The following is an 18,495-nucleotide window of genomic DNA, read 5'->3' as shown; positions in this document are numbered from 1 at the left end:
ACTCATGTTCTTGATATTTATTGCTTATTCATTTATTATGATTATTATTGCCTGTCAGACCCAGTGAGTGATGTTAACTCCTGTTTCATAGCTCAGTGAGAGAACTGAGGGATTCTGAGGATTAGTGTTCCTCAGGGGTCAGTATTGAGACTGCTGATTTTTACATTGCTTGTCAATGATTTAGATAATGGAATTGATGTCTTTGTGGCAAAGTTTGTGGATGATACGAAGATAGGTGGAGGGGAAGGTAGTGCTGAGGAAGCTATGTGATTGCAGCAGGACCTAGACAAATGAGCAAAAAAGAATGGGCAAAAGAAGAATGGGCAAAAAAGTGACAGATGGAATACAGTGTTGGGAAATGTATGATAATGCATTTTGGTAAAAGGAACGATAGTGCAGACTATTATCTAAATGGGAAGAAAATTCAAACATCAGAGGTGCAGAGGGACTTAGGAGTCCTCGTGCAAGACTCCCAGAAGGTTAATTTACAGGTTGAGTCTGTGGTAAAGAAGGCAAATGCAATGTTAGCATTTATTTCAAGAGGAATAGAACATAAAAGCAAGGAGATAATGCTGAGGCTTTATAAGACATTAGTCAGGCTGCACTTGGAGTATTGTCAACAGGTTTGGGCCCAATATCTCAGAAAGGATGTGTTGTCATTGGAGAGAGTCCAGAGGAGGTTCACGAGGATGATTCCAGGAATGAAAGAGTTAAAATATGAGGAGCTTTTGGTAGCTTTGGGACAGTACTCACTGGAATTTAGAAGAATGTGGTTGTCTCATTGAAACCTACTGAATGTTGAAAGGACTAGATAAGGTGGATGTGGAGAGGATGTTTCCTACGGCGAAGGTATCAAGAACTAGAGGGCACAGACTCAAAATTGAGGGGTGATCTTTTAGAACGCAGGTAAGGAGGAATTTCCAGAGAGTAGTAAATCTGTGGAACACTCTGCCACAGACTGCAGTGTAGGCCAAGTTCGTGGGTATATTTAAGGTGGAATTTGATCGTTTCCTGATCGGTCAGGGTATCAAAGAATATGGCGAGAAGGCAGGTGTATGGTGTTGAGTGGGATTTAGGATGCGCCATGGTGGAATGGCGGAGCAGACTTGATGGGCTGACTGGATTAATTCTGCTCCCGTGTCTTATGGTTTTATATGTTAACCCTTTCATTTCTGGGATCATTCTTGTGAACTTCCTCAGGTCCCTCTCCAATGCAACCCAAAAAACTGCTCATAATTCTCAAGTGCAGTCTGATGAATGCCTTCTAAAGCCTCAGCATTACATGATTGCTTTTGTATTCTAATCCTCTCGAAATGAAATCTAACATTCCATTTCCCTTCTTTAACACCGACTTAACCTGAAATTAATTTCAAACAAGAGAAAATCTGCAGATGCTGGAAATCCAACTAACACACACAAAATGCTGGAGGAACTCAGCAGATCAGGCAGCATCTATGGAAAAAAGTCAACGATTTGTGCCAAGGCCCTTCATCAGGATGAGTATCTTCTAACAGCCAATCTCTGACACGCCAGTACCTTCCCTATAACACCATGGGCTCTTACCATGTTAAGCAGCTTCATGTGTGGCATCTTGTCAAAGGCCTTCTGAAATCCAAATATACAAAATCTATTGACTCTCCTTTGTCTATCCTGCCTGCTATTTCCTCAAAGAATTCCAACAGGTTTGTCAGAGAAGATTTCCCCTGTTGGAAACCATGCTGACTTTGGCCAATTTTATCATGTGCCTCAAAGTGCCCCGAAACTTCAACCTTAATAATAGTCTCCAACATCTTCCCAACCACTGACTAACTGGCCTAGAATTTCTTTCCTTCTGTCTACCTCCCTTCTTAGAGAGTGGAGTGACATTTGCAATTATCCAGTCCTTTTGAGCCATTCCAGAATCTAGTGATTTTTGAAAGATCATTACTAATGCCTCCACAGTCTCTTCAGCCATCTCTTTCAGAACCCCGGAATGGACATCATCTGGTCCAGGTGACTTATCTACCTTCAGACCTTTCAGTTTCCCAAGCACCTTCTCCTTAGTAATAGCAGCTAAATTCACTTCTGCCCCCCAACACTTGAATTTTTGGCATTCTGCTCGTGCCTTCCATAGTGAAGGCTGATGCAAAATACTTAACCAGTTTGTCTGCCATTTCTTTGTTCCCCATTACTATCTCTCCAGCATCATTTTCCAGAGGTCTGATATCCACTCTCATTTCTCTTTTACTCTTTATATATTTGAAAATAACTTTTCGTATCCTCTTTTATACTATTGGCTAGTTTACCTTCATATTTCATCTTTTCTGTCTTTGTAGCCTTTTTTTACTTGTTTTCAGTTGGTTTTAAAAGCTTCCCAATCCTCCACCTTCCGACTATTTTTTGTTACATTATATGCCCTCTCTTTAGTTTTTATGCTGTCTTTGATTTCCCTGTCAGCCAGAGTTGCCACATCCTCTCTTTAGAATGCTTCTTTATCTGGGGGATGGAGCTGTCCTGTGCCTTCTGAATTTCTCCCAGGAACACCAGGTATTGCTGTTTTGCCATCATCCCTGCTAGTGTTCCTTTCCAATCAGATCTGACCTGCTCTTTTCTTATGTCTCTGTAATTCCCTTTACTCCACTGTAATATAGATAATATTATCTGTAATAATGCCAGAAGTCACACTCACGTCCCCATCTACATCAACGGAACTGTAGTGGAGCGTGTACCAAACTTCAAATTCCTTGATGTCCACATTTCCGAGGATCTCACCTGGTCCCTGAACTCCCACCCAGATCAGAAAGACGCAACAGCACCATTATTTCCTGCAGAGCATGAAGAAAGCTCACCTCTATCCCAGGATACTGATGGACTTTTACCGCTGTACCATTGAGAGCATACTCACCAACTGCATCTCACTGTGGTATGGCAATTGTCCCGTATCGGACCGCAAAGCACTCCAGTGTGTGGTGAAAACTGCCCAGTGGATTATCGGCACCCAACTGCCCACTATTGAGAACATCTACCATAAATGCTGCCTGGGCAGGGTGAAAAGCATTATCAAGGATGCATCTCACCCTAACCATGGCCTTTTTACTCTCCTCCCATCCGGTAGGCACTACAGGAGCCTCCGCTCCTGCACCAGCAGGCACAGGAAGAGCTTCTTCCCTGAGGCTGTGACCCTGCTGAACCTCACATCACAGCGCTAAGCAGTATTACACCCATATTGTACTGTCTCAGTACTTTTATATTTGTGTGCTGTAGCACTTTTTCTATTTGCAGTTATTTTGTAAATAACACTATTCTTTGCATTTCTGGTCAGATGCTAAATGCATTTCATTGGCTTTGTATCTGTACTCGGCACAATGACAATACAGTTGAATCTAATCTAATACATCAGATTTTATCTTTTCCTTCCCAAATTGCAGGCTGAATTATATCATATTATGGTCACTGTCTCCTCAGGGCTCCTTTACCTTAAATTCCCCAATCAAATCTGAGTCATTACGTAGCACCTAATCCAGAATTACCATTCACCTTGTGGGCTTAACCATAAACTGCTTAGAAAAGCCATTTTGCAGGCATTCTACAAATTCCTCCCTTGGGATCCAGCACCAACTTATTTTTTCCAATCTACCTGCATTTTGAAATCCCCATGACTATCAAAATGTTGTCCTTTTGGCATGCATTTTCTATCTCCCATTGTAACTCGCAGTCAACATTCTGGCTACTGTTTGGAGGCCTGTACATAACTTCCATCATGGTCTTTTTACCCTTACAATTTTATAACTCTGCCCACAAGGGTTCTATACATTCCAATCCTATGTTACTTCTTTCCAAAGATTTTATTTCATATTTTAACAGCAAAGAGCCATCCCATACCCTCTGTCTATCTGCTTGTCTTCTTGACACACTGTGTGTCCTTGGATGTTAAGATCCTAACTATGATCTTCTTTCAGCTACAATGTCATACCTGCCAATCTGTAACTGTGCTGAAGGATCATCTACCTTAATCCGTATACTGTATTCATTCAAATATAACACTTTCAGTCCTGTATTCGTCACCCTTTTTGATTTTGTCTCCCTGTTACACTGCACCTCATCCCACTGACTGGAATTTTACCCTATCATCTGCCTGTCCTTCCTGACAGTCTCACTACACACTGCATCTACTTGTATAGCAGCTGCCTCATCCTCATCCCCATCACTGTTTCCCACCCCCCTGCCAAATTAGTATAAACCCCACCTTAGAGATCCAGCAAACCTGCCCACTAGGATATTGGCCCCCTTGAGATCAGGTGTAGCCCACTGTTTTGGTACAGGTTGTAGCTTTCACAGGCTCCTTAAGGTTGTTATAGCCGGAGGTGGTAATGGGGGCAAGCTCTCACTACCTATTAAATGCTCCCAGTGGCGTGTGCCTCAAATAGCCTCTGATAACCAAGTCCAGCTCCTGTCCTTCATGTGTAACTTAGCTACTAAGTCTGGTGGAACCGTTTCTACTGACAGAAGGGGCAAAGGCGAGTTACAAGCACCTTAAAACCAGTCGATTCAGGCAGATGGGGTTTGTCAGCCGTGGTTGGCAGCTCATCTCGGAGAAGAAAAACTCTGATCTCAAACCTCCGCTGCCTTGCAGCTATACCGATTCATGGGGAAGGCTTCGGCAGTAAACCCCGAGGGAAAAATCCAGAGCTGGAGTCCCTAAGGCAGTCTTACATTGAGTTCAATGCTGACTGGCGACCCCTGCAATGGTGGTGCCAAACTGTATTGGTCTCTGCTGTTCCTTTGGGTTCATTAGTTGCATGGAGAGGGGGAGCTTGCCACATGGGCAACAATTTGATTTCCAAATCATACTGCCCAGGCTTGCATATTTAGACAGCTAGGACATAATATCCATGGCCAACTCTGACCAACAGAGGCCCCACCTCACTTTTCACAGAATCAATTCCAATAATCCAGAAATCTGAAACCCTGCCCCCTGCACCAGTTCCTCAGCCACGCATTTATCTGCCAAATCATCCTATTTTTCCCTCACTGGCGTGTGGCACAGGAAGCAATCCTGAGATTGCTACCTTAGGGTCCTGCTTTTCAGATTTCTGCCTAACTGCCTATATTCTCTCTGTAGGACCCCCTCTACTTTCCTACCTATGTCGTTGGTACCAATATGTACCACAACTTCCGGCTGTTCATCCTCCCCCCTTTGGAACACCATGGACCAGATCCGAGACATCCCTGACCTTGGCACCTGGGAGGCAACATACAGTCCCATCCTGGTATCAGTTTCATGTCCACAGAATCAGTTTTCTGCTCCTCTATTTATAGGATCCCTTATCATTACTGCACTTCTCTTCTCCCCACTTCCCTTCTGAGCCACAGAGGTAGACTCAGTGTCAGAGAGCCGGTTGCTGTAGATGCACCCCCCCCCCCCATGGGTTGTCTGCCCCAACAGTATCTGAAGTGGTACACTTATTATTGAGGGATATAGCTACAGGGGTACTCTGCACTGGCTACCTATCCCCTTTCCCTGTCCCAACAGTCACCCAGGTACCTGCCTCCTGCAATCTAGGGGTAACTACCTCCCTATATCTCTGATCAATAACCTCCTCATTCTCTGGTATGAGCCGACGGCCATTGATCTGCAGCTCCAGTTCGTTAACACAGGGTCTAAGGAACAGTAGCTCAATGCACCTCACGTGATGTAGTTACCAGGGAGATAAGAGGTGTTCTGGAGATCCCTCATCTTACACAAAGAACATACCACTACCTTCCAATCCAGTCTCAGTGCACTATGTACTGACAAAATAAAGAACTTACTGGAAATTTACTTACAACCTCCACCTGTGCTTGCAGAGCCTGTTGTACTGAAGCCAGACCACTCTAACACTGCCCCACTCCCACAATGGTCACTCCGCCTACACCTCCTTTCTTTTTATTGGCCCTGCGCTGATTGCAGCCCATTGGAAAGGTCCTGAGCTCTTTACAAACATTGTTCTGTGTCACCAACATACTGCTGATTGCAGCCCACCAAAAAATTTGTCAGGGTCTCTCCCCCTCCCCCTGTCCAGAACAGTTGCAGAGCCCTCAGCATTGTCAATGACCCCTCCCATCTATCCAGTAATCTCTTTGACCTCATGCCATCAGGCAGAAGGTACTGCAGCATAAGAACAAGGTTGTTAAACTGGGTAACAGCTTCTGCCCCAAAGCTGTGAAGCCTCTGAACATCCTGCTAGAACGATGTAGCAGGAAGAAGCATTACATTGTTCCATGTTTAACTATGTCGTATATGCACTTTAAGTCAACAGAATATCTTTTATTATCTGTTAATATTATTAAATCGGGATTGTTAAGGTTTGCTGGGTAGAGCAGCTCAAAGGATGGGAAGGACTGATTCTGCACTATATTTCTAAATAAATAAATAAAAATCACCAACCTAATCAGCTCAGGGGATCTCCCATCCACTGCCACCAACCTTATAGTTCCCACACCCCGTACTTTCCGTTTCTACCTCCTACCCAAGATCCACAAACCTGCCTGTCCAGGTAGACCCATTGTCTCAGCTTGCTCCTGCCCCACTGAACTCATTTCTGCATACCTCAACAATGTTTTATCCCCCATTGTTCAATCCCTTCCCACCTATGTTCATGACATTTCTCATGCTTTGAATTTCTTCAATGATTTTAAGTTCCCTGGCCCCCACCGCCTTATTTTCACCATGGATGTCCAGTCCTTCTATACCTCTATCCCTCACCAGGAAGGTCTCAAAGCTTTCCACTTCTTTTTGGATTCCAGACCTAACCAGTTCCCCTCTACCACCACTCGCCTCCGTCTAGCAGAATTAGTCTTTACTCTTAATAATTTCTCCTTTGGCTCCTCCCACTTCCTCCAAACTAAAGGTGTAGCCATGGGCACCCGTATGGGTCCTAGCTATGCCTGCCTTTTTCTTTCTTTTCAAATCTTTTTATTATTTTTTTTCAAAATAAACATGAGTACATCGAAGTAACCAACACTTACAATGTCTCAAGAAAAAAAAATTATATAAAGATTGAAAAAAATTTGTGATGAAAAAAAACTCCTACTAAGCAAGAAAAGTGGGGAAAAAAGAAAAATCCCATTAGGTGTTCAACCCCAGAGCCATGCATCATACATAAAGCTTCTAAAGATAAACATCAAACTGCCAGCAAAAAAAAAGTACCAAAAAAATTTACAATTAGATCGTGGAGAATCCATCAATTAACTCAAATGATAATAACGAGCAAATGAGCTCCATCTTTTCTCAAAATCAAACATAGGTTCAAAGGTTCAACTTCTAATTTTCTCCAAGCTAAGACATAGCATCACTTGAGAGAACCATTGTGATAAAGTGGGAGCTGATGTATTCTTCCACTTCAACAAAATGGCTCCTCTAGCTGTCAATGTAACAAATGCAATAACGTGTTGGTCAGACACAGATACCATGGATATTTTGAGAAATTACTCCAAAAAGCACAGTTAATTTGTTAGGTTGTAAATTAATTTTAAGTGCTTTAGAAATTGTCAAAAAAAAACTGACTTCCAGAACTGTTCCAGTATAGAACAGGACCAAAACATATGTGTCAGTGTAGCTGTCTCAGTTTTACATCTATCACAATAACTATCAACATCAGGGAATATTGTAGACAATGTCTCCTTCATCAAATGGTAACGATGTACAATTTTAAATTGAATCAGTGAATGACTAGCACAGATCAAAGAAGAGTTAACCAGTTCAGAATCCGCGTCCAATCTTTCATCGTAAAAGTCAAATGAATTCCTTTTCCCAATCTTGTTTAATCTTAAATAAAGGACACTTATCCCATTGCAATAGTAAATTATAAATTCTTCCAATGGAACCCTTCATCGAAGGGTTCATACTCATAATAGCATCTAACAGGTCAGCATCCAATATGTGAGGAAAATTACTTAAATATTTTTGTAAGAAATGTCTAAGTTGGAGATATTGTAAAATGTGTGAGTATGAAAGAGAATATTTATCAACTAATTGTTCAAAGGACATCAGTCTACCTTCTTTAAATAAATCCAAAAAAGAATTAATACCTTTATTTTTCCAAAGTAAAAAAATTGGATCACTCAAAGAAGGCTTAAAAAAGTAGAAGTATGCCTGCCTTTTTGTTGGCTTTGTGGAACAATCGATGTTCCAAGCCTATACTGGTATCCGTCCCCCACTTTTCCTTCACTACATCGACGACTGCATTGGTGCTGTTTCCTGCATGCATGCTGAGCTCGTTGACTTCCTTAACTTTGCCTCCAACTTTCACCCTGCCCCCAAATTTACCTGGTCCATTTCCGACACCTCCCTTCCCTTTCTGGATCTTTCTGTCTCTATCTCTGGAGACAGCTTATCTACTGATGCCTACTATAAGCTTACGGACTCTCACAGATACCTGGCCTATTCCACTTCTCACCCTGTCTCTTGTAAAAATGCCATCCCCTTCTCGCAATTCCTCCGTCTCCGCCACATCTGCTCTCAGGATGAGGCTTTTCATTCTAGGACGAAGGAGATGTCCTCCTTTTTTAAAGGAGGGGGCTTCCCTTCCTCCACCATCAACTCTGCTCTCAACGCATCTCTCCCATTTCACGCACATCTGCTATCACCCCATTCTCCAACCACCCCAGTAGGAATAGGGTTCCCCTGGTCCTCACCTACCACCCTTCCAGCCTCCGGGTCCAACATATTATTCCCCATAACTTCCGCCACCTCCAACGGGATCCCACCACTAAGCACATCTTTCCCTCCCCCACCTCTCTGCTTTCCGCAGGGATCGCTCCCTACGCAACTCCCTTGTCCATTCGTCCCCCCCATCCCTCCCCACCGATCTCCCTCCTGGCATTTATCCTTGTAAGCAGAACAAGTGCTACACATGCCCTTACACTTCCTCCCTCACCACCATTCAGGGCCCCAGACAGTCCTTCCAGGTGAGGCGACACTTCACCTGTGAGTCAGCTGGGGTGATATACTGCGTCCGGTGCTCCCGATGTGGCCTTCTATATATTGGCAAGACCCGACGCAGGCTGGGAGACCATTTCACTGAACACCTATGCTTTGTCCGCCAGAGAAAGCAGGATCTCCCAGTGGCCGCACATTTGAATTCCACATCGCATTCCCGTTCTGATATGTCTATCCACGGCCTCCTCTACTGTAAAGATGAAGCCACACTCAGGTTGGAGGAACAACACCTTATATTCTGTCTGGGTAGCCTCCAAACTGACGGCACGAACATTGACTTCTCTAACTTCCGTTAATGCCCCACCTCCCCTTCGTACCCCATCCGTTATTTATTTAATATTATTTTATATATATATATATATTTTGTCTTTTTCTCCCTCTGTCCCTCTGACTATACCCGTTGTCCATCCTCTGGGCTTTCCCCCTCCCCCTTTTCTTTCTCCCTGGGCCCCTCCTGTCCCATGATCCTCTCGTATCCCCTTTTGCAGATCACCTGTCCAGCTCTTGGCTCCATCCCTCCCCCTCCTGTCTTCTCCTATCATTTTGGATCTCCCCCTCCCCCTCCAACTTTCAAATCTCTTACTAACTCTTCCTTCAGTTAGTCCTGACGAAGGGTCTCGGCCTGAAACGTCGACTGTACCTCTTCCTAGAAATGTTGCCTGGCCTGCTGCGTTCACCAGCAATTTTTATGTGTGTTGCTTGAAATTCCAGCATCTGTAGATTTCCTCATGTTTGTGTGCTGAAATATGGCAGATGGAATTTAATGCAGACAAATGCGAGGAATTGCACTTCTGTTGAACCAACCAGGGTAGCTCCTACACAGTGAGCGGTAGGGCACTGAGGAATGCGGTAGAACAAAGGAATCTGGGAATTCAGGTCCATAATTCATCGGAAGTGGTGTCACTGGCAGACAGGTTTGGAAAGAAAGCGTTCGGCACATTGGTCTTCATAAAAGAAAGTTCTGAATAGAGGAGATGGGAGAGTCAAGAGAGTGTGGAATGAGCTGCCAGCACGAGCCACGGATGAGAGCTCAATTTCAAGAGTTAAGAGAAGTTTGGAGAGGTAAATGGATAGTAGGAATATGGAGGGCAATGGTTGCAGTGAAGGTTGATGGGAGCAGGCAGTTTAAATGCTTTTGGCATGGGCTAGGTGGACTGAAGGGCCTGTTTCTATGCTGTATTTTCTATGACTCTATATATCTCCTTTAATAATATATTTATCTTGAGCTTTGAAAATTTACAAGGATGTGGCTGGGAATTATGGACTTAAGGGATAGGGAAAGATAGAATAGGTTGGCACTTTAGCCCTGGAGCATAGGAAGATGAGGGCAGATTTAATAGAGGTATACAAAATAATGTGCAGGTATAGATAGGGTAAATGCAAGCTGTCTCTTTCCACTGAGGTTGGGTGAGACGAGAATTGGAGGTCGTGGGTTAAGGGTGAAAGGTGTAATGTTTAAGGGAGCATGAGGGGAAACTTCTTCACCCAGAGGGTGGTGAGAGTGTGGAACATGTTGCCAGTGGAAGTCGTGGATGTGGGTGCAAGTTCAACAGAAATTTGATTGGTACACGGATGGGAAGAGTGTGGGTGGCTATGATCTGAATGTGAGTCGATGGGACGTGAGAGAATAACAAGATGGGCCGAAGGGCTGTTTCTCTGATGCTGTTATTGGTGCTTCTTGTGTTATTCTGCCGAGAATAGGTGGCTTGTTGTGGTGACGCCAGAATGTGTGGCAGGCTATCCCTCAGCACATCTTTCAGTTGTGTTGGTCGGTGATGCAGATGATACATTTAATTATTGGCTTCAACGTGCATGTGACAAATAAATGAATCTGACTCTGATCTCAGTCTGAATCTAACAGCACAGGAGACTCTGATCTCAGTCTGAATCTAACAGCACAGGAGACTGTGAATCCGACTCTGATCTCAGTCTGAATTTAACAGCTCAGGAAACTCTGATCTCAGTCTGAATCTAACAGCACAGGAGACTCTGATCTCAGTCTGAATCTAACAGCACAGGAGACTCTGATCTCAGTCTGAATCTAACAGCACAGGAGACTGTGATCTCAGTCTGAATCTAACAGCACAGGAGACTGTGATCTCAGTCTGAATCTAACAGCACAGGAGACTGTGATCTCAGTCTGAAACTAACAGCACAGGAGACTCTGATCTCATTCTGAATCTAACAGCACAGGAGACTCTGATCTCAGTCTGAATCTAACAGCACAGGAAACTCTGAATCCGACTGATCTCAGTCTGAATCTAACAGCACAGGAGACTCTGAATTCAGTCTGAATCTAACAGCACAAGAGACTCTGAATTCAGTCTGAATCTAACAGCACAGGAGACTCTGATCTCAGTCTGAATCTAACAGCACAGGAGACTCTGAATTCAGTCTGAATCTAACAGCACAGGAGACTCTGATCTCAGTCTGAATCTAACAGCACAGGAGACTCTGAATTCAGTCTGAATCTAACAGCACGGGAGACTCTGATCTCAGTCTGAATCTAACAGCGCAGGAGACTCTGATCTCAGTCTGAATCTAACAGCACAGGAGACTCTGAATTCAGTCTGAATCTAACAGCACAGGAGACTCTGATCTCAGTCTGAATCTAACAGCACAGGAGACTCTGATCTCAGTCTGAATCTAACAGCACAGGAGACTCTGAATTCGACAGATCTCAGTCTGAATTTAACAGCACAGGAAACTCTGATCTCAGTCTGAATCTAACAGCACAGGAGACAGAGCGAGCAATGGCACAGACCAGGCTCCACGGAGGATAAAGAAATGGGTGAATTATTTATTTATTTATGATGTTTGGCAGGAAGAATTTTAAAAAAACAGGCATTTGAAATGGGAGCAACGACATGCCCTCTTCTCATTGCTACCATCAGGGGGAAGGTGCAGGAGACTGAAGACCCCACTTCTTCCCCTTTGCCATCAGATTTCTGAATGGTCTGTAAACCCATGAACATTATCTCACTGTTTTACTTTCTGTTCTCTTGTTGCATTACTTGATTAATTCATTTTTTAAAAACATACTTATTATAATGCATTGCACTGTTCTGCTGCCACAATGCAACAACCTACATGACAGACAGTTTGCCAGTGATGTTAAACCTGATTTGCATTCTGAGGTTTTGGTTGAAGAGGCTTTGACTACATTCATTTAATGCTCCAACAAGCCTCATAAATGTACAGTGGACAGAATTCTGTCTGGTCATATCACTGCCTGGTGTGGGATCTCCAGTGTACAGGAACACATGGGGATAGTGTGATCACACCTAGTTGTACCACGTTCTGGTGTGTGATTTCCAGTGTACAGGAACACAAGGGGATAGTGTGATCACACCTAGTTGTACCACGTTCTGGTGTGTGATCTCCAGTGTATAGGAACACAAGGGGATAGTGTGATCACATCTAGTTGTACCACGTTCTGGTGTGTGATCTCCAGTACACAGGAACACAAGGGGATCAGTGAGATCACACCTAGTTGTACCACGTTCTGCTGTGTGATTTCCAGTACACAGGAACACAAGGGGATCAGTGAGATCACACCTAGTTGTACCACGTTCTGCTGTGTGATTTCCAGTGTACAGGAACACAAAGGGATAGTGTGATCACATCTAGTTGTACCACGTTCTGGTGTGTGATTTCCAGTGTACAGGAACAAAAAGGGATAGTGTGATCACATCTAGTTGTACCACGTTCTGGTGTGTGATCTCCAGTGTACAGGAACACATGGGGATAGTGTGATCACATCTAGTTGTACCATGTTCTGGTGTGTGATCTCCAGTGTATAGGAACACAAGGGGATAGTGTGATCACATCTAGTTGTACCATGTTCTGGTGTGTGATCTCCAGTGTACAGGAACACAAGAGGCTACAGAGAGTGGAGGACTCAACCAGTTCCATCATGAGTACAACTCTTCCCACCATTGAGAACATCTACAAGAGCTGATGTCTCAGGAAGGCAACATCAATCTTCAGAGACCCCACCATCCGGGCCGTGCCGTCTGCTCAATTCTGCCTTCAGGCAGGAGGTACCACTACCTGAAGACCCACACCTTGAGGTTCAACAACAGCTTCTTCCCCACTGCCATCAGGCTTTTGAACACGCCTGAAAAGTCCGACTGTATTGTATTCCAGTTGGCACAGTAGTGTAGTGGCTAACATAATGCTTTGCAGTGCCAACAATCAGGATTTCATTCCTGTTGCTGTCTGTAAGCAGACTGTACATTCTCACTGTGACCATGTGGCTTTCTCCCAGTGCTCCGTTTTCATACCACATTTCGAAGATGTATGGGTTAGGGTTAGTTAGTTGTGGGTATGCTATGTTGGCACTGGAATCACGGTGACCAATGCCAGCTGCCCCCAGCACATCCTCGGAGTGTGTTGGTCGTTAATACAAATGGTGCATTTCACTGTATGTTTCGATGTACACCTGACAAAAGATGCTAATCTATAATCTTTAACACAAGAGATTCTGTAGATGCTGGAAATGCAGAACAACACATACAAAGTGCTGGGGGAGCTCAGCAGGTCAGGCATCACCGATTGAGAGGAATAAAAAGTCAATGTTTCAGGCTGAGACGCGTCATCAATTCTGGAAATTAAGGGTGAAGGTGGAGGGAGGGGCAGGAGTTCAAGCTGACAGGTGACAGGCAAGTCCAAGTGAGGAGGAAAGGTAGGTGAGTGAACTGAGAAGCTGAGAGGGGACAGGTGGAAAAGGTAAGGGGCTGAAGAAGAGGAGTCTAATAGGCAAAGAGAATGGATCATTGACTGTTTATTCCAGATAGAGTGGATGTGGAGAGGATGCAAGGGTGTTCCGGCAGTGTGGGAGTCTAGGACCAGAGGGCACAGCCTCAGAACACAAGGAGATCCAGTTAGAAAACAGATGCAGAGGAATTTCTTTAGCTAGAGGGTGGTGAAATCTATGGAATTCATTGCCACAAACGAATGTAGCCAAATCGTTGGGTATATTTTAAGTGGAGATTGATAGGTTCTTGATTAGTAAAGGCATCAAGGGTTATGGGGAGTAGGCAGGAGAATGGGGTTGAGAGGATTAATAATCAGCTATGATGGAATAGCAGATCAGACTCAATGGGCTGAATGGCCTAATTCTGCTCCCGTGTCTTATGGACTTATTCCTCTCCATCAATGCTGTCTGACCTGCTGAGTTCCTCCAGTATTTTATGTGTCTTGCTCTTTAAATATTTACTGCTACGAGAAGCTAAATTTGGTGGCATTTATACCCTGGGTGGGTATGTCTGACATTAAGCTTACAGTTAATAAATTGGATGCCCGGCTGCCTTCTTGGGATTGGAACTTGGTGTCTCTGCGGCTTTGCTGTGACCTCTGGATGGTGCCCGGGGCCCAACAATCTACCAACCAAGCCACTATCCTGACTGTAGCATGTCATTCATTTCACCAACTGTTGGTCCTCCACTGATCTGTGATGGGGAACTCGGTGATGGATCAGAGGTGCAGAGATTCAGTAACTCTAAATTTCTGGGTGTCACTATCTCAGAGGACCTGTCCGAGACCCATCATTTGAATATTATTGTGAAGAAAGCACAACAGCACCTCTACTTCCTCAGGAGTCTGCGGAGGTTCGGCATGTCATCGAAAACCTTGGCAAACTTCTCTCAATGTGTGGTGGAAAGTGTGCTGGCTGGTTGGATATGGCCTGGTATGGGAATACCAATGCCTTTGAATGGAAACCCCTACAGAAGGTAGTGGATTTGGGCGAGTACATCATGGGTAAAACCCTCCCAAACATTGAGCACATGTACATGAAAAGTTGACATAGAAAAACAGCATCCATCATTGGAGATCCTCAGCACCCAGACTTTGCTCTTTTCTCACTGCTGCCATCCCGGTGGAAGGTACAAGAGCCCCAGGACTCGCACCACCAGGTTCAGGATCAGTTACTGCCTTCAGCCACCAGGCTCTTGAACAAAAGGGGATAACTACACTCATTTAAGGACTCTTATATTGTTATTTCATGCTTGTTATTTATTGCTATTTATTTATTTATTATCTGCATTTCCACAGTTTGTTTACAGTTTACAGATACTGTTTTCAGTTATTGTTCTATAGATTTGCTAAGTATGCCCGAATGCACATGGGGATAAGATCCCATGACCTATTAAATGCTCCACAATGGCGTGCATGTCAAATAGCCTCTGACAACCAGTCCAGCTCCTGGTCTTAATGTGTGGCTTAGAGGAACCAGTTCTGACAGGAGCAGGTTAATGGTGCCTTAAACAAGTCACTCACGGGGAAGGCTACAGGAGTAAACCCGAGGAAAGATCCGGGGATGAAATCCCTAAGGCGGTCCTATGTTTTTGATCAACTCTGACTGGCATCTCCTGTGATGCTACTGATGCTGAACTGTGTAACTGCGTCAGTCTCGGCTGCTCGTTTGCATTCATCAGCCGAGTGGAGAGGGGAGTCTGCAGCACGGGCAGCAGGCTGCTCCCCATATCGTACTGCCCTGGCTTGTGTTTTGTGTAGACAGCTAGGATACAACATTCATAGCTGATAGAACACAGCACCCATAGGTGACAGATTGATAGGACACAGCACCCATAGGTGACAGATTGATAGGACACAGTACCGATAGGTGATAGACAGGACACAGCACCCATAGGTGACAGACTGATAGGAAACAGCACCCATAGGTGACAGACTGATAGAACACAGCACCCATAGGTGACAGACTGATAGGACACAGTACCGATAGGTGATAGACAGGACACAGCACCCATAGGTGACAGACTGATAGGAAACAGCACCCATAGGTGACAGACTGATAGAACACAGCACCCATAGGTGACAGACTGATAGGACACAGCACCGATAGGTCATAGACAGGACACAGCACCCATAGGTGACAGACTGATAGGAAACAGCACCCATAGGTGATAGACAGATAGGACACAGCACCCATAGGTGACAGACTGATAGGACACAGCACCCATAGGTGATAGATAGGACACAGCACCCATAGGTGACAGACTGATAGGACACAGCACCCATAGGTGATAGACTGATAGAACACAGCACCCATGACTGATAGGACACAGCACCCATAGGTGACAGACCGATAGGACACAGCACCCATGACTGACAGACTGATAGGACACAGCACCCATAGGTGACAGACTGATAGGACACAGCACCCATAGCTGACAGACCGATAGGACACAGCACCCATGACTGACAGACTGATAGGACACAGCACCCATAGGTGACAGACTGATAGGACACAGCACCCATAGGTGATAGAACACAGCACCCATAGCTGACAGACCGCTAGGACACAGTACCCATAGCTAACAGACAGATAGGACACAGCACCCATAGGTGACAGACTGATAGAACACAGCACCCATGACTGATAGGACACAGCACCCATAGGTGACAGACCGATAGGACACAGCACCCATAGCTGACAGACCGATAGGACACAGCACCCATGACTGACAGACTGATAGGACACAGCACCCATAGGTGACACACTGATATGACACAGCACCCATGACTGACAGGCTGATAGGACACAGCACCCACAGGTGACACACTGATATGACACAGCACCCATGACTGACAGACTGATAGGACACAGCATCCACAGGTGACAGACTGATAGGACACAGCACCCATAAGTGACAGACCGATAGGACACAGCACCCATGACTGACAGACAGATAGGACACAGCACCCATAGGTGACAGACTGATAGGACACAGCACCCATGACTGACAGACAGATAGGACACAGCAACAATAGGCGATAGGCGACAGATAGGACACAGCACATATAGTTGACCCTGAGGAGTAGAGGGCCTCAGTTCTGGATTTCCAGTATCTGCAGACTGTTTTGTGTTTACTGTTCAATGGCAGGATGGTGTCAGAGCCGTACCCTGTTCCAGCAGGAAACAGTGGACTCTAATTCGGTAAAGTCACCTTGAGTGGGCAGATTTTCATTGTGGCGAGCTTGGTGGTGTCTGGTTCCAAGCACAGACAGAAGTAAGGGTACAGCTTCTCAGTAAAGGTGTCTGTAAAGCTGAAGAGAAGGCTCATGTTCTCAGCGTTATAAAACGACACCTTTCCTCCCTTGATGTCCAGATAGACACGGATGATCTGGGGCTTAATAGACAACTCAGTGCGCCAGGGCGACGTACAGGCATAATATTCCCCTCCATCCATCATGCCAATGGCCCAAAACCCGTTCTCCGTGTCAACCTGAAGAACATCTTTCCTCCGGACGGATTCCTTGGCCACTCCTAGGCACCATCCGCTCTGTCCCTTCACGTCCACGTCCCAGTGGTGCCTGCCCATGGTGAATCCCTCCGAACCCAGTACCGAGACGCAGGAGTCAAACCGCTCGGGGTTGTCCGGCAGCCGCTGCTTGGACGGGAAGTAGCCCATCATGGTCAGGTCCTCGGAGAGCTGGAGCCAGGGAGCGGCTGTATTCGGGTCCAGTGTGACTGGCACTGCCACCCAGGGAAACCAGAAAAACAAGGTAACACAATTATGTTCTCTCATGACTACCTCCCAGTCTATCAATATCTATCTGCAAGAAGTGTTTTAAGAGGCAGGCCATGGCACACGTCAACTCCAGCCTCCCAGACCATAACACCATGAAACATAGCAACAGAATTAGGCCATTTGGCCCATCGAGTCTTCTGCTCCATTCCATCACGGCTAATTTATTATCCCTCTCAACCCCATTCTTCTGCCTTCTCCCTGTAACCTTTGACCCCCATATTAATCAAAAACCTATCAGCCTTCACTTTAAATACACCAATGACTTGGCCTCCACAGCCACCTGTGGTAATGAATTCCACACATTCACCACCCCGTGAATAAAAAAATCTTCTTCATCTCTACTCTCACTGGACGTCTCTATTCTGAATCATCTACAGGAATCATCCTCTTCACAGTCACTCTATCTGGCCTTTCAATATTCAATAGGTTTCAATGCAATCCACCCTCATTCTTCTCAACTCCAGGTCAACTGACTTGTAAGTTACTCTCTCTCTGTTCTTATTTGTTCACTCCTCATCTATCAGTGCCTAGTTTAGTGAGAATGGCTCCAAGGGCAGTGTTTTGTACTCTGTGTGGGATGTAGGGAGTCTAGAGACTGGATAAACACATCTGCACCAGGTGTATCGAGTTGCAGATCCTGACAGAATGCATTAAGGAACTGGAGCTGCAACTCGATGACCTTCGACTCACACGGGAGAATGAGGAGCTGATGGACAGGAGCTACAGGGAGATAGTTACTCCTAGGTTGCAGGAGACGTAAAAGGCAGACAAAATTGAAAAGGGTTAACTCAGGACTGAAGGTGTTATATTTGAATGCCCACAGTATGTGGAATAAGGTCGATGAACTTGCAGCACAGTTGCAGATTGGCAGGTATGATGCTGTAGGCATCACTGAATCATGGCTGAAAGATTATAGCTGGGAGCTTAATGTCCAAGAACACACATTGTATCGAAAGGACGGGCAGGAAGGCAGAAAGG

General features: G+C 45.1%; 1 protein-coding gene across 1 annotated transcript in view; it reads right to left on the bottom strand.

Annotated features, from left to right (window-relative positions):
- Nucleotides 1-16,900: 16,900 nt before the first annotated feature.
- Nucleotides 16,901-18,495, bottom strand: part of LOC134350028 (zinc-binding protein A33-like) — a 40,059-nt gene continuing 38,464 nt past the window's right edge. Inside the window, exon 6 of the mRNA XM_063054934.1 lies at nt 16,901-17,462. Within this exon, the coding sequence (XP_062911004.1) occupies nt 16,915-17,462 (548 nt within the window). The 3' untranslated portion in view covers nt 16,901-16,914. The remainder of the gene's footprint in view (nt 17,463-18,495) is intronic.

The sequence above is a fragment of the Mobula hypostoma genome, chromosome 8 (genome assembly GCF_963921235.1).
Source record: "Mobula hypostoma chromosome 8, sMobHyp1.1, whole genome shotgun sequence".
In the NCBI taxonomy this organism is placed as follows: domain Eukaryota; kingdom Metazoa; phylum Chordata; class Chondrichthyes; order Myliobatiformes; family Myliobatidae; genus Mobula; species Mobula hypostoma.
Note: the sequence above shows the minus strand (reverse complement) of the source record. Positions and strands in the feature narration are given on the sequence as shown.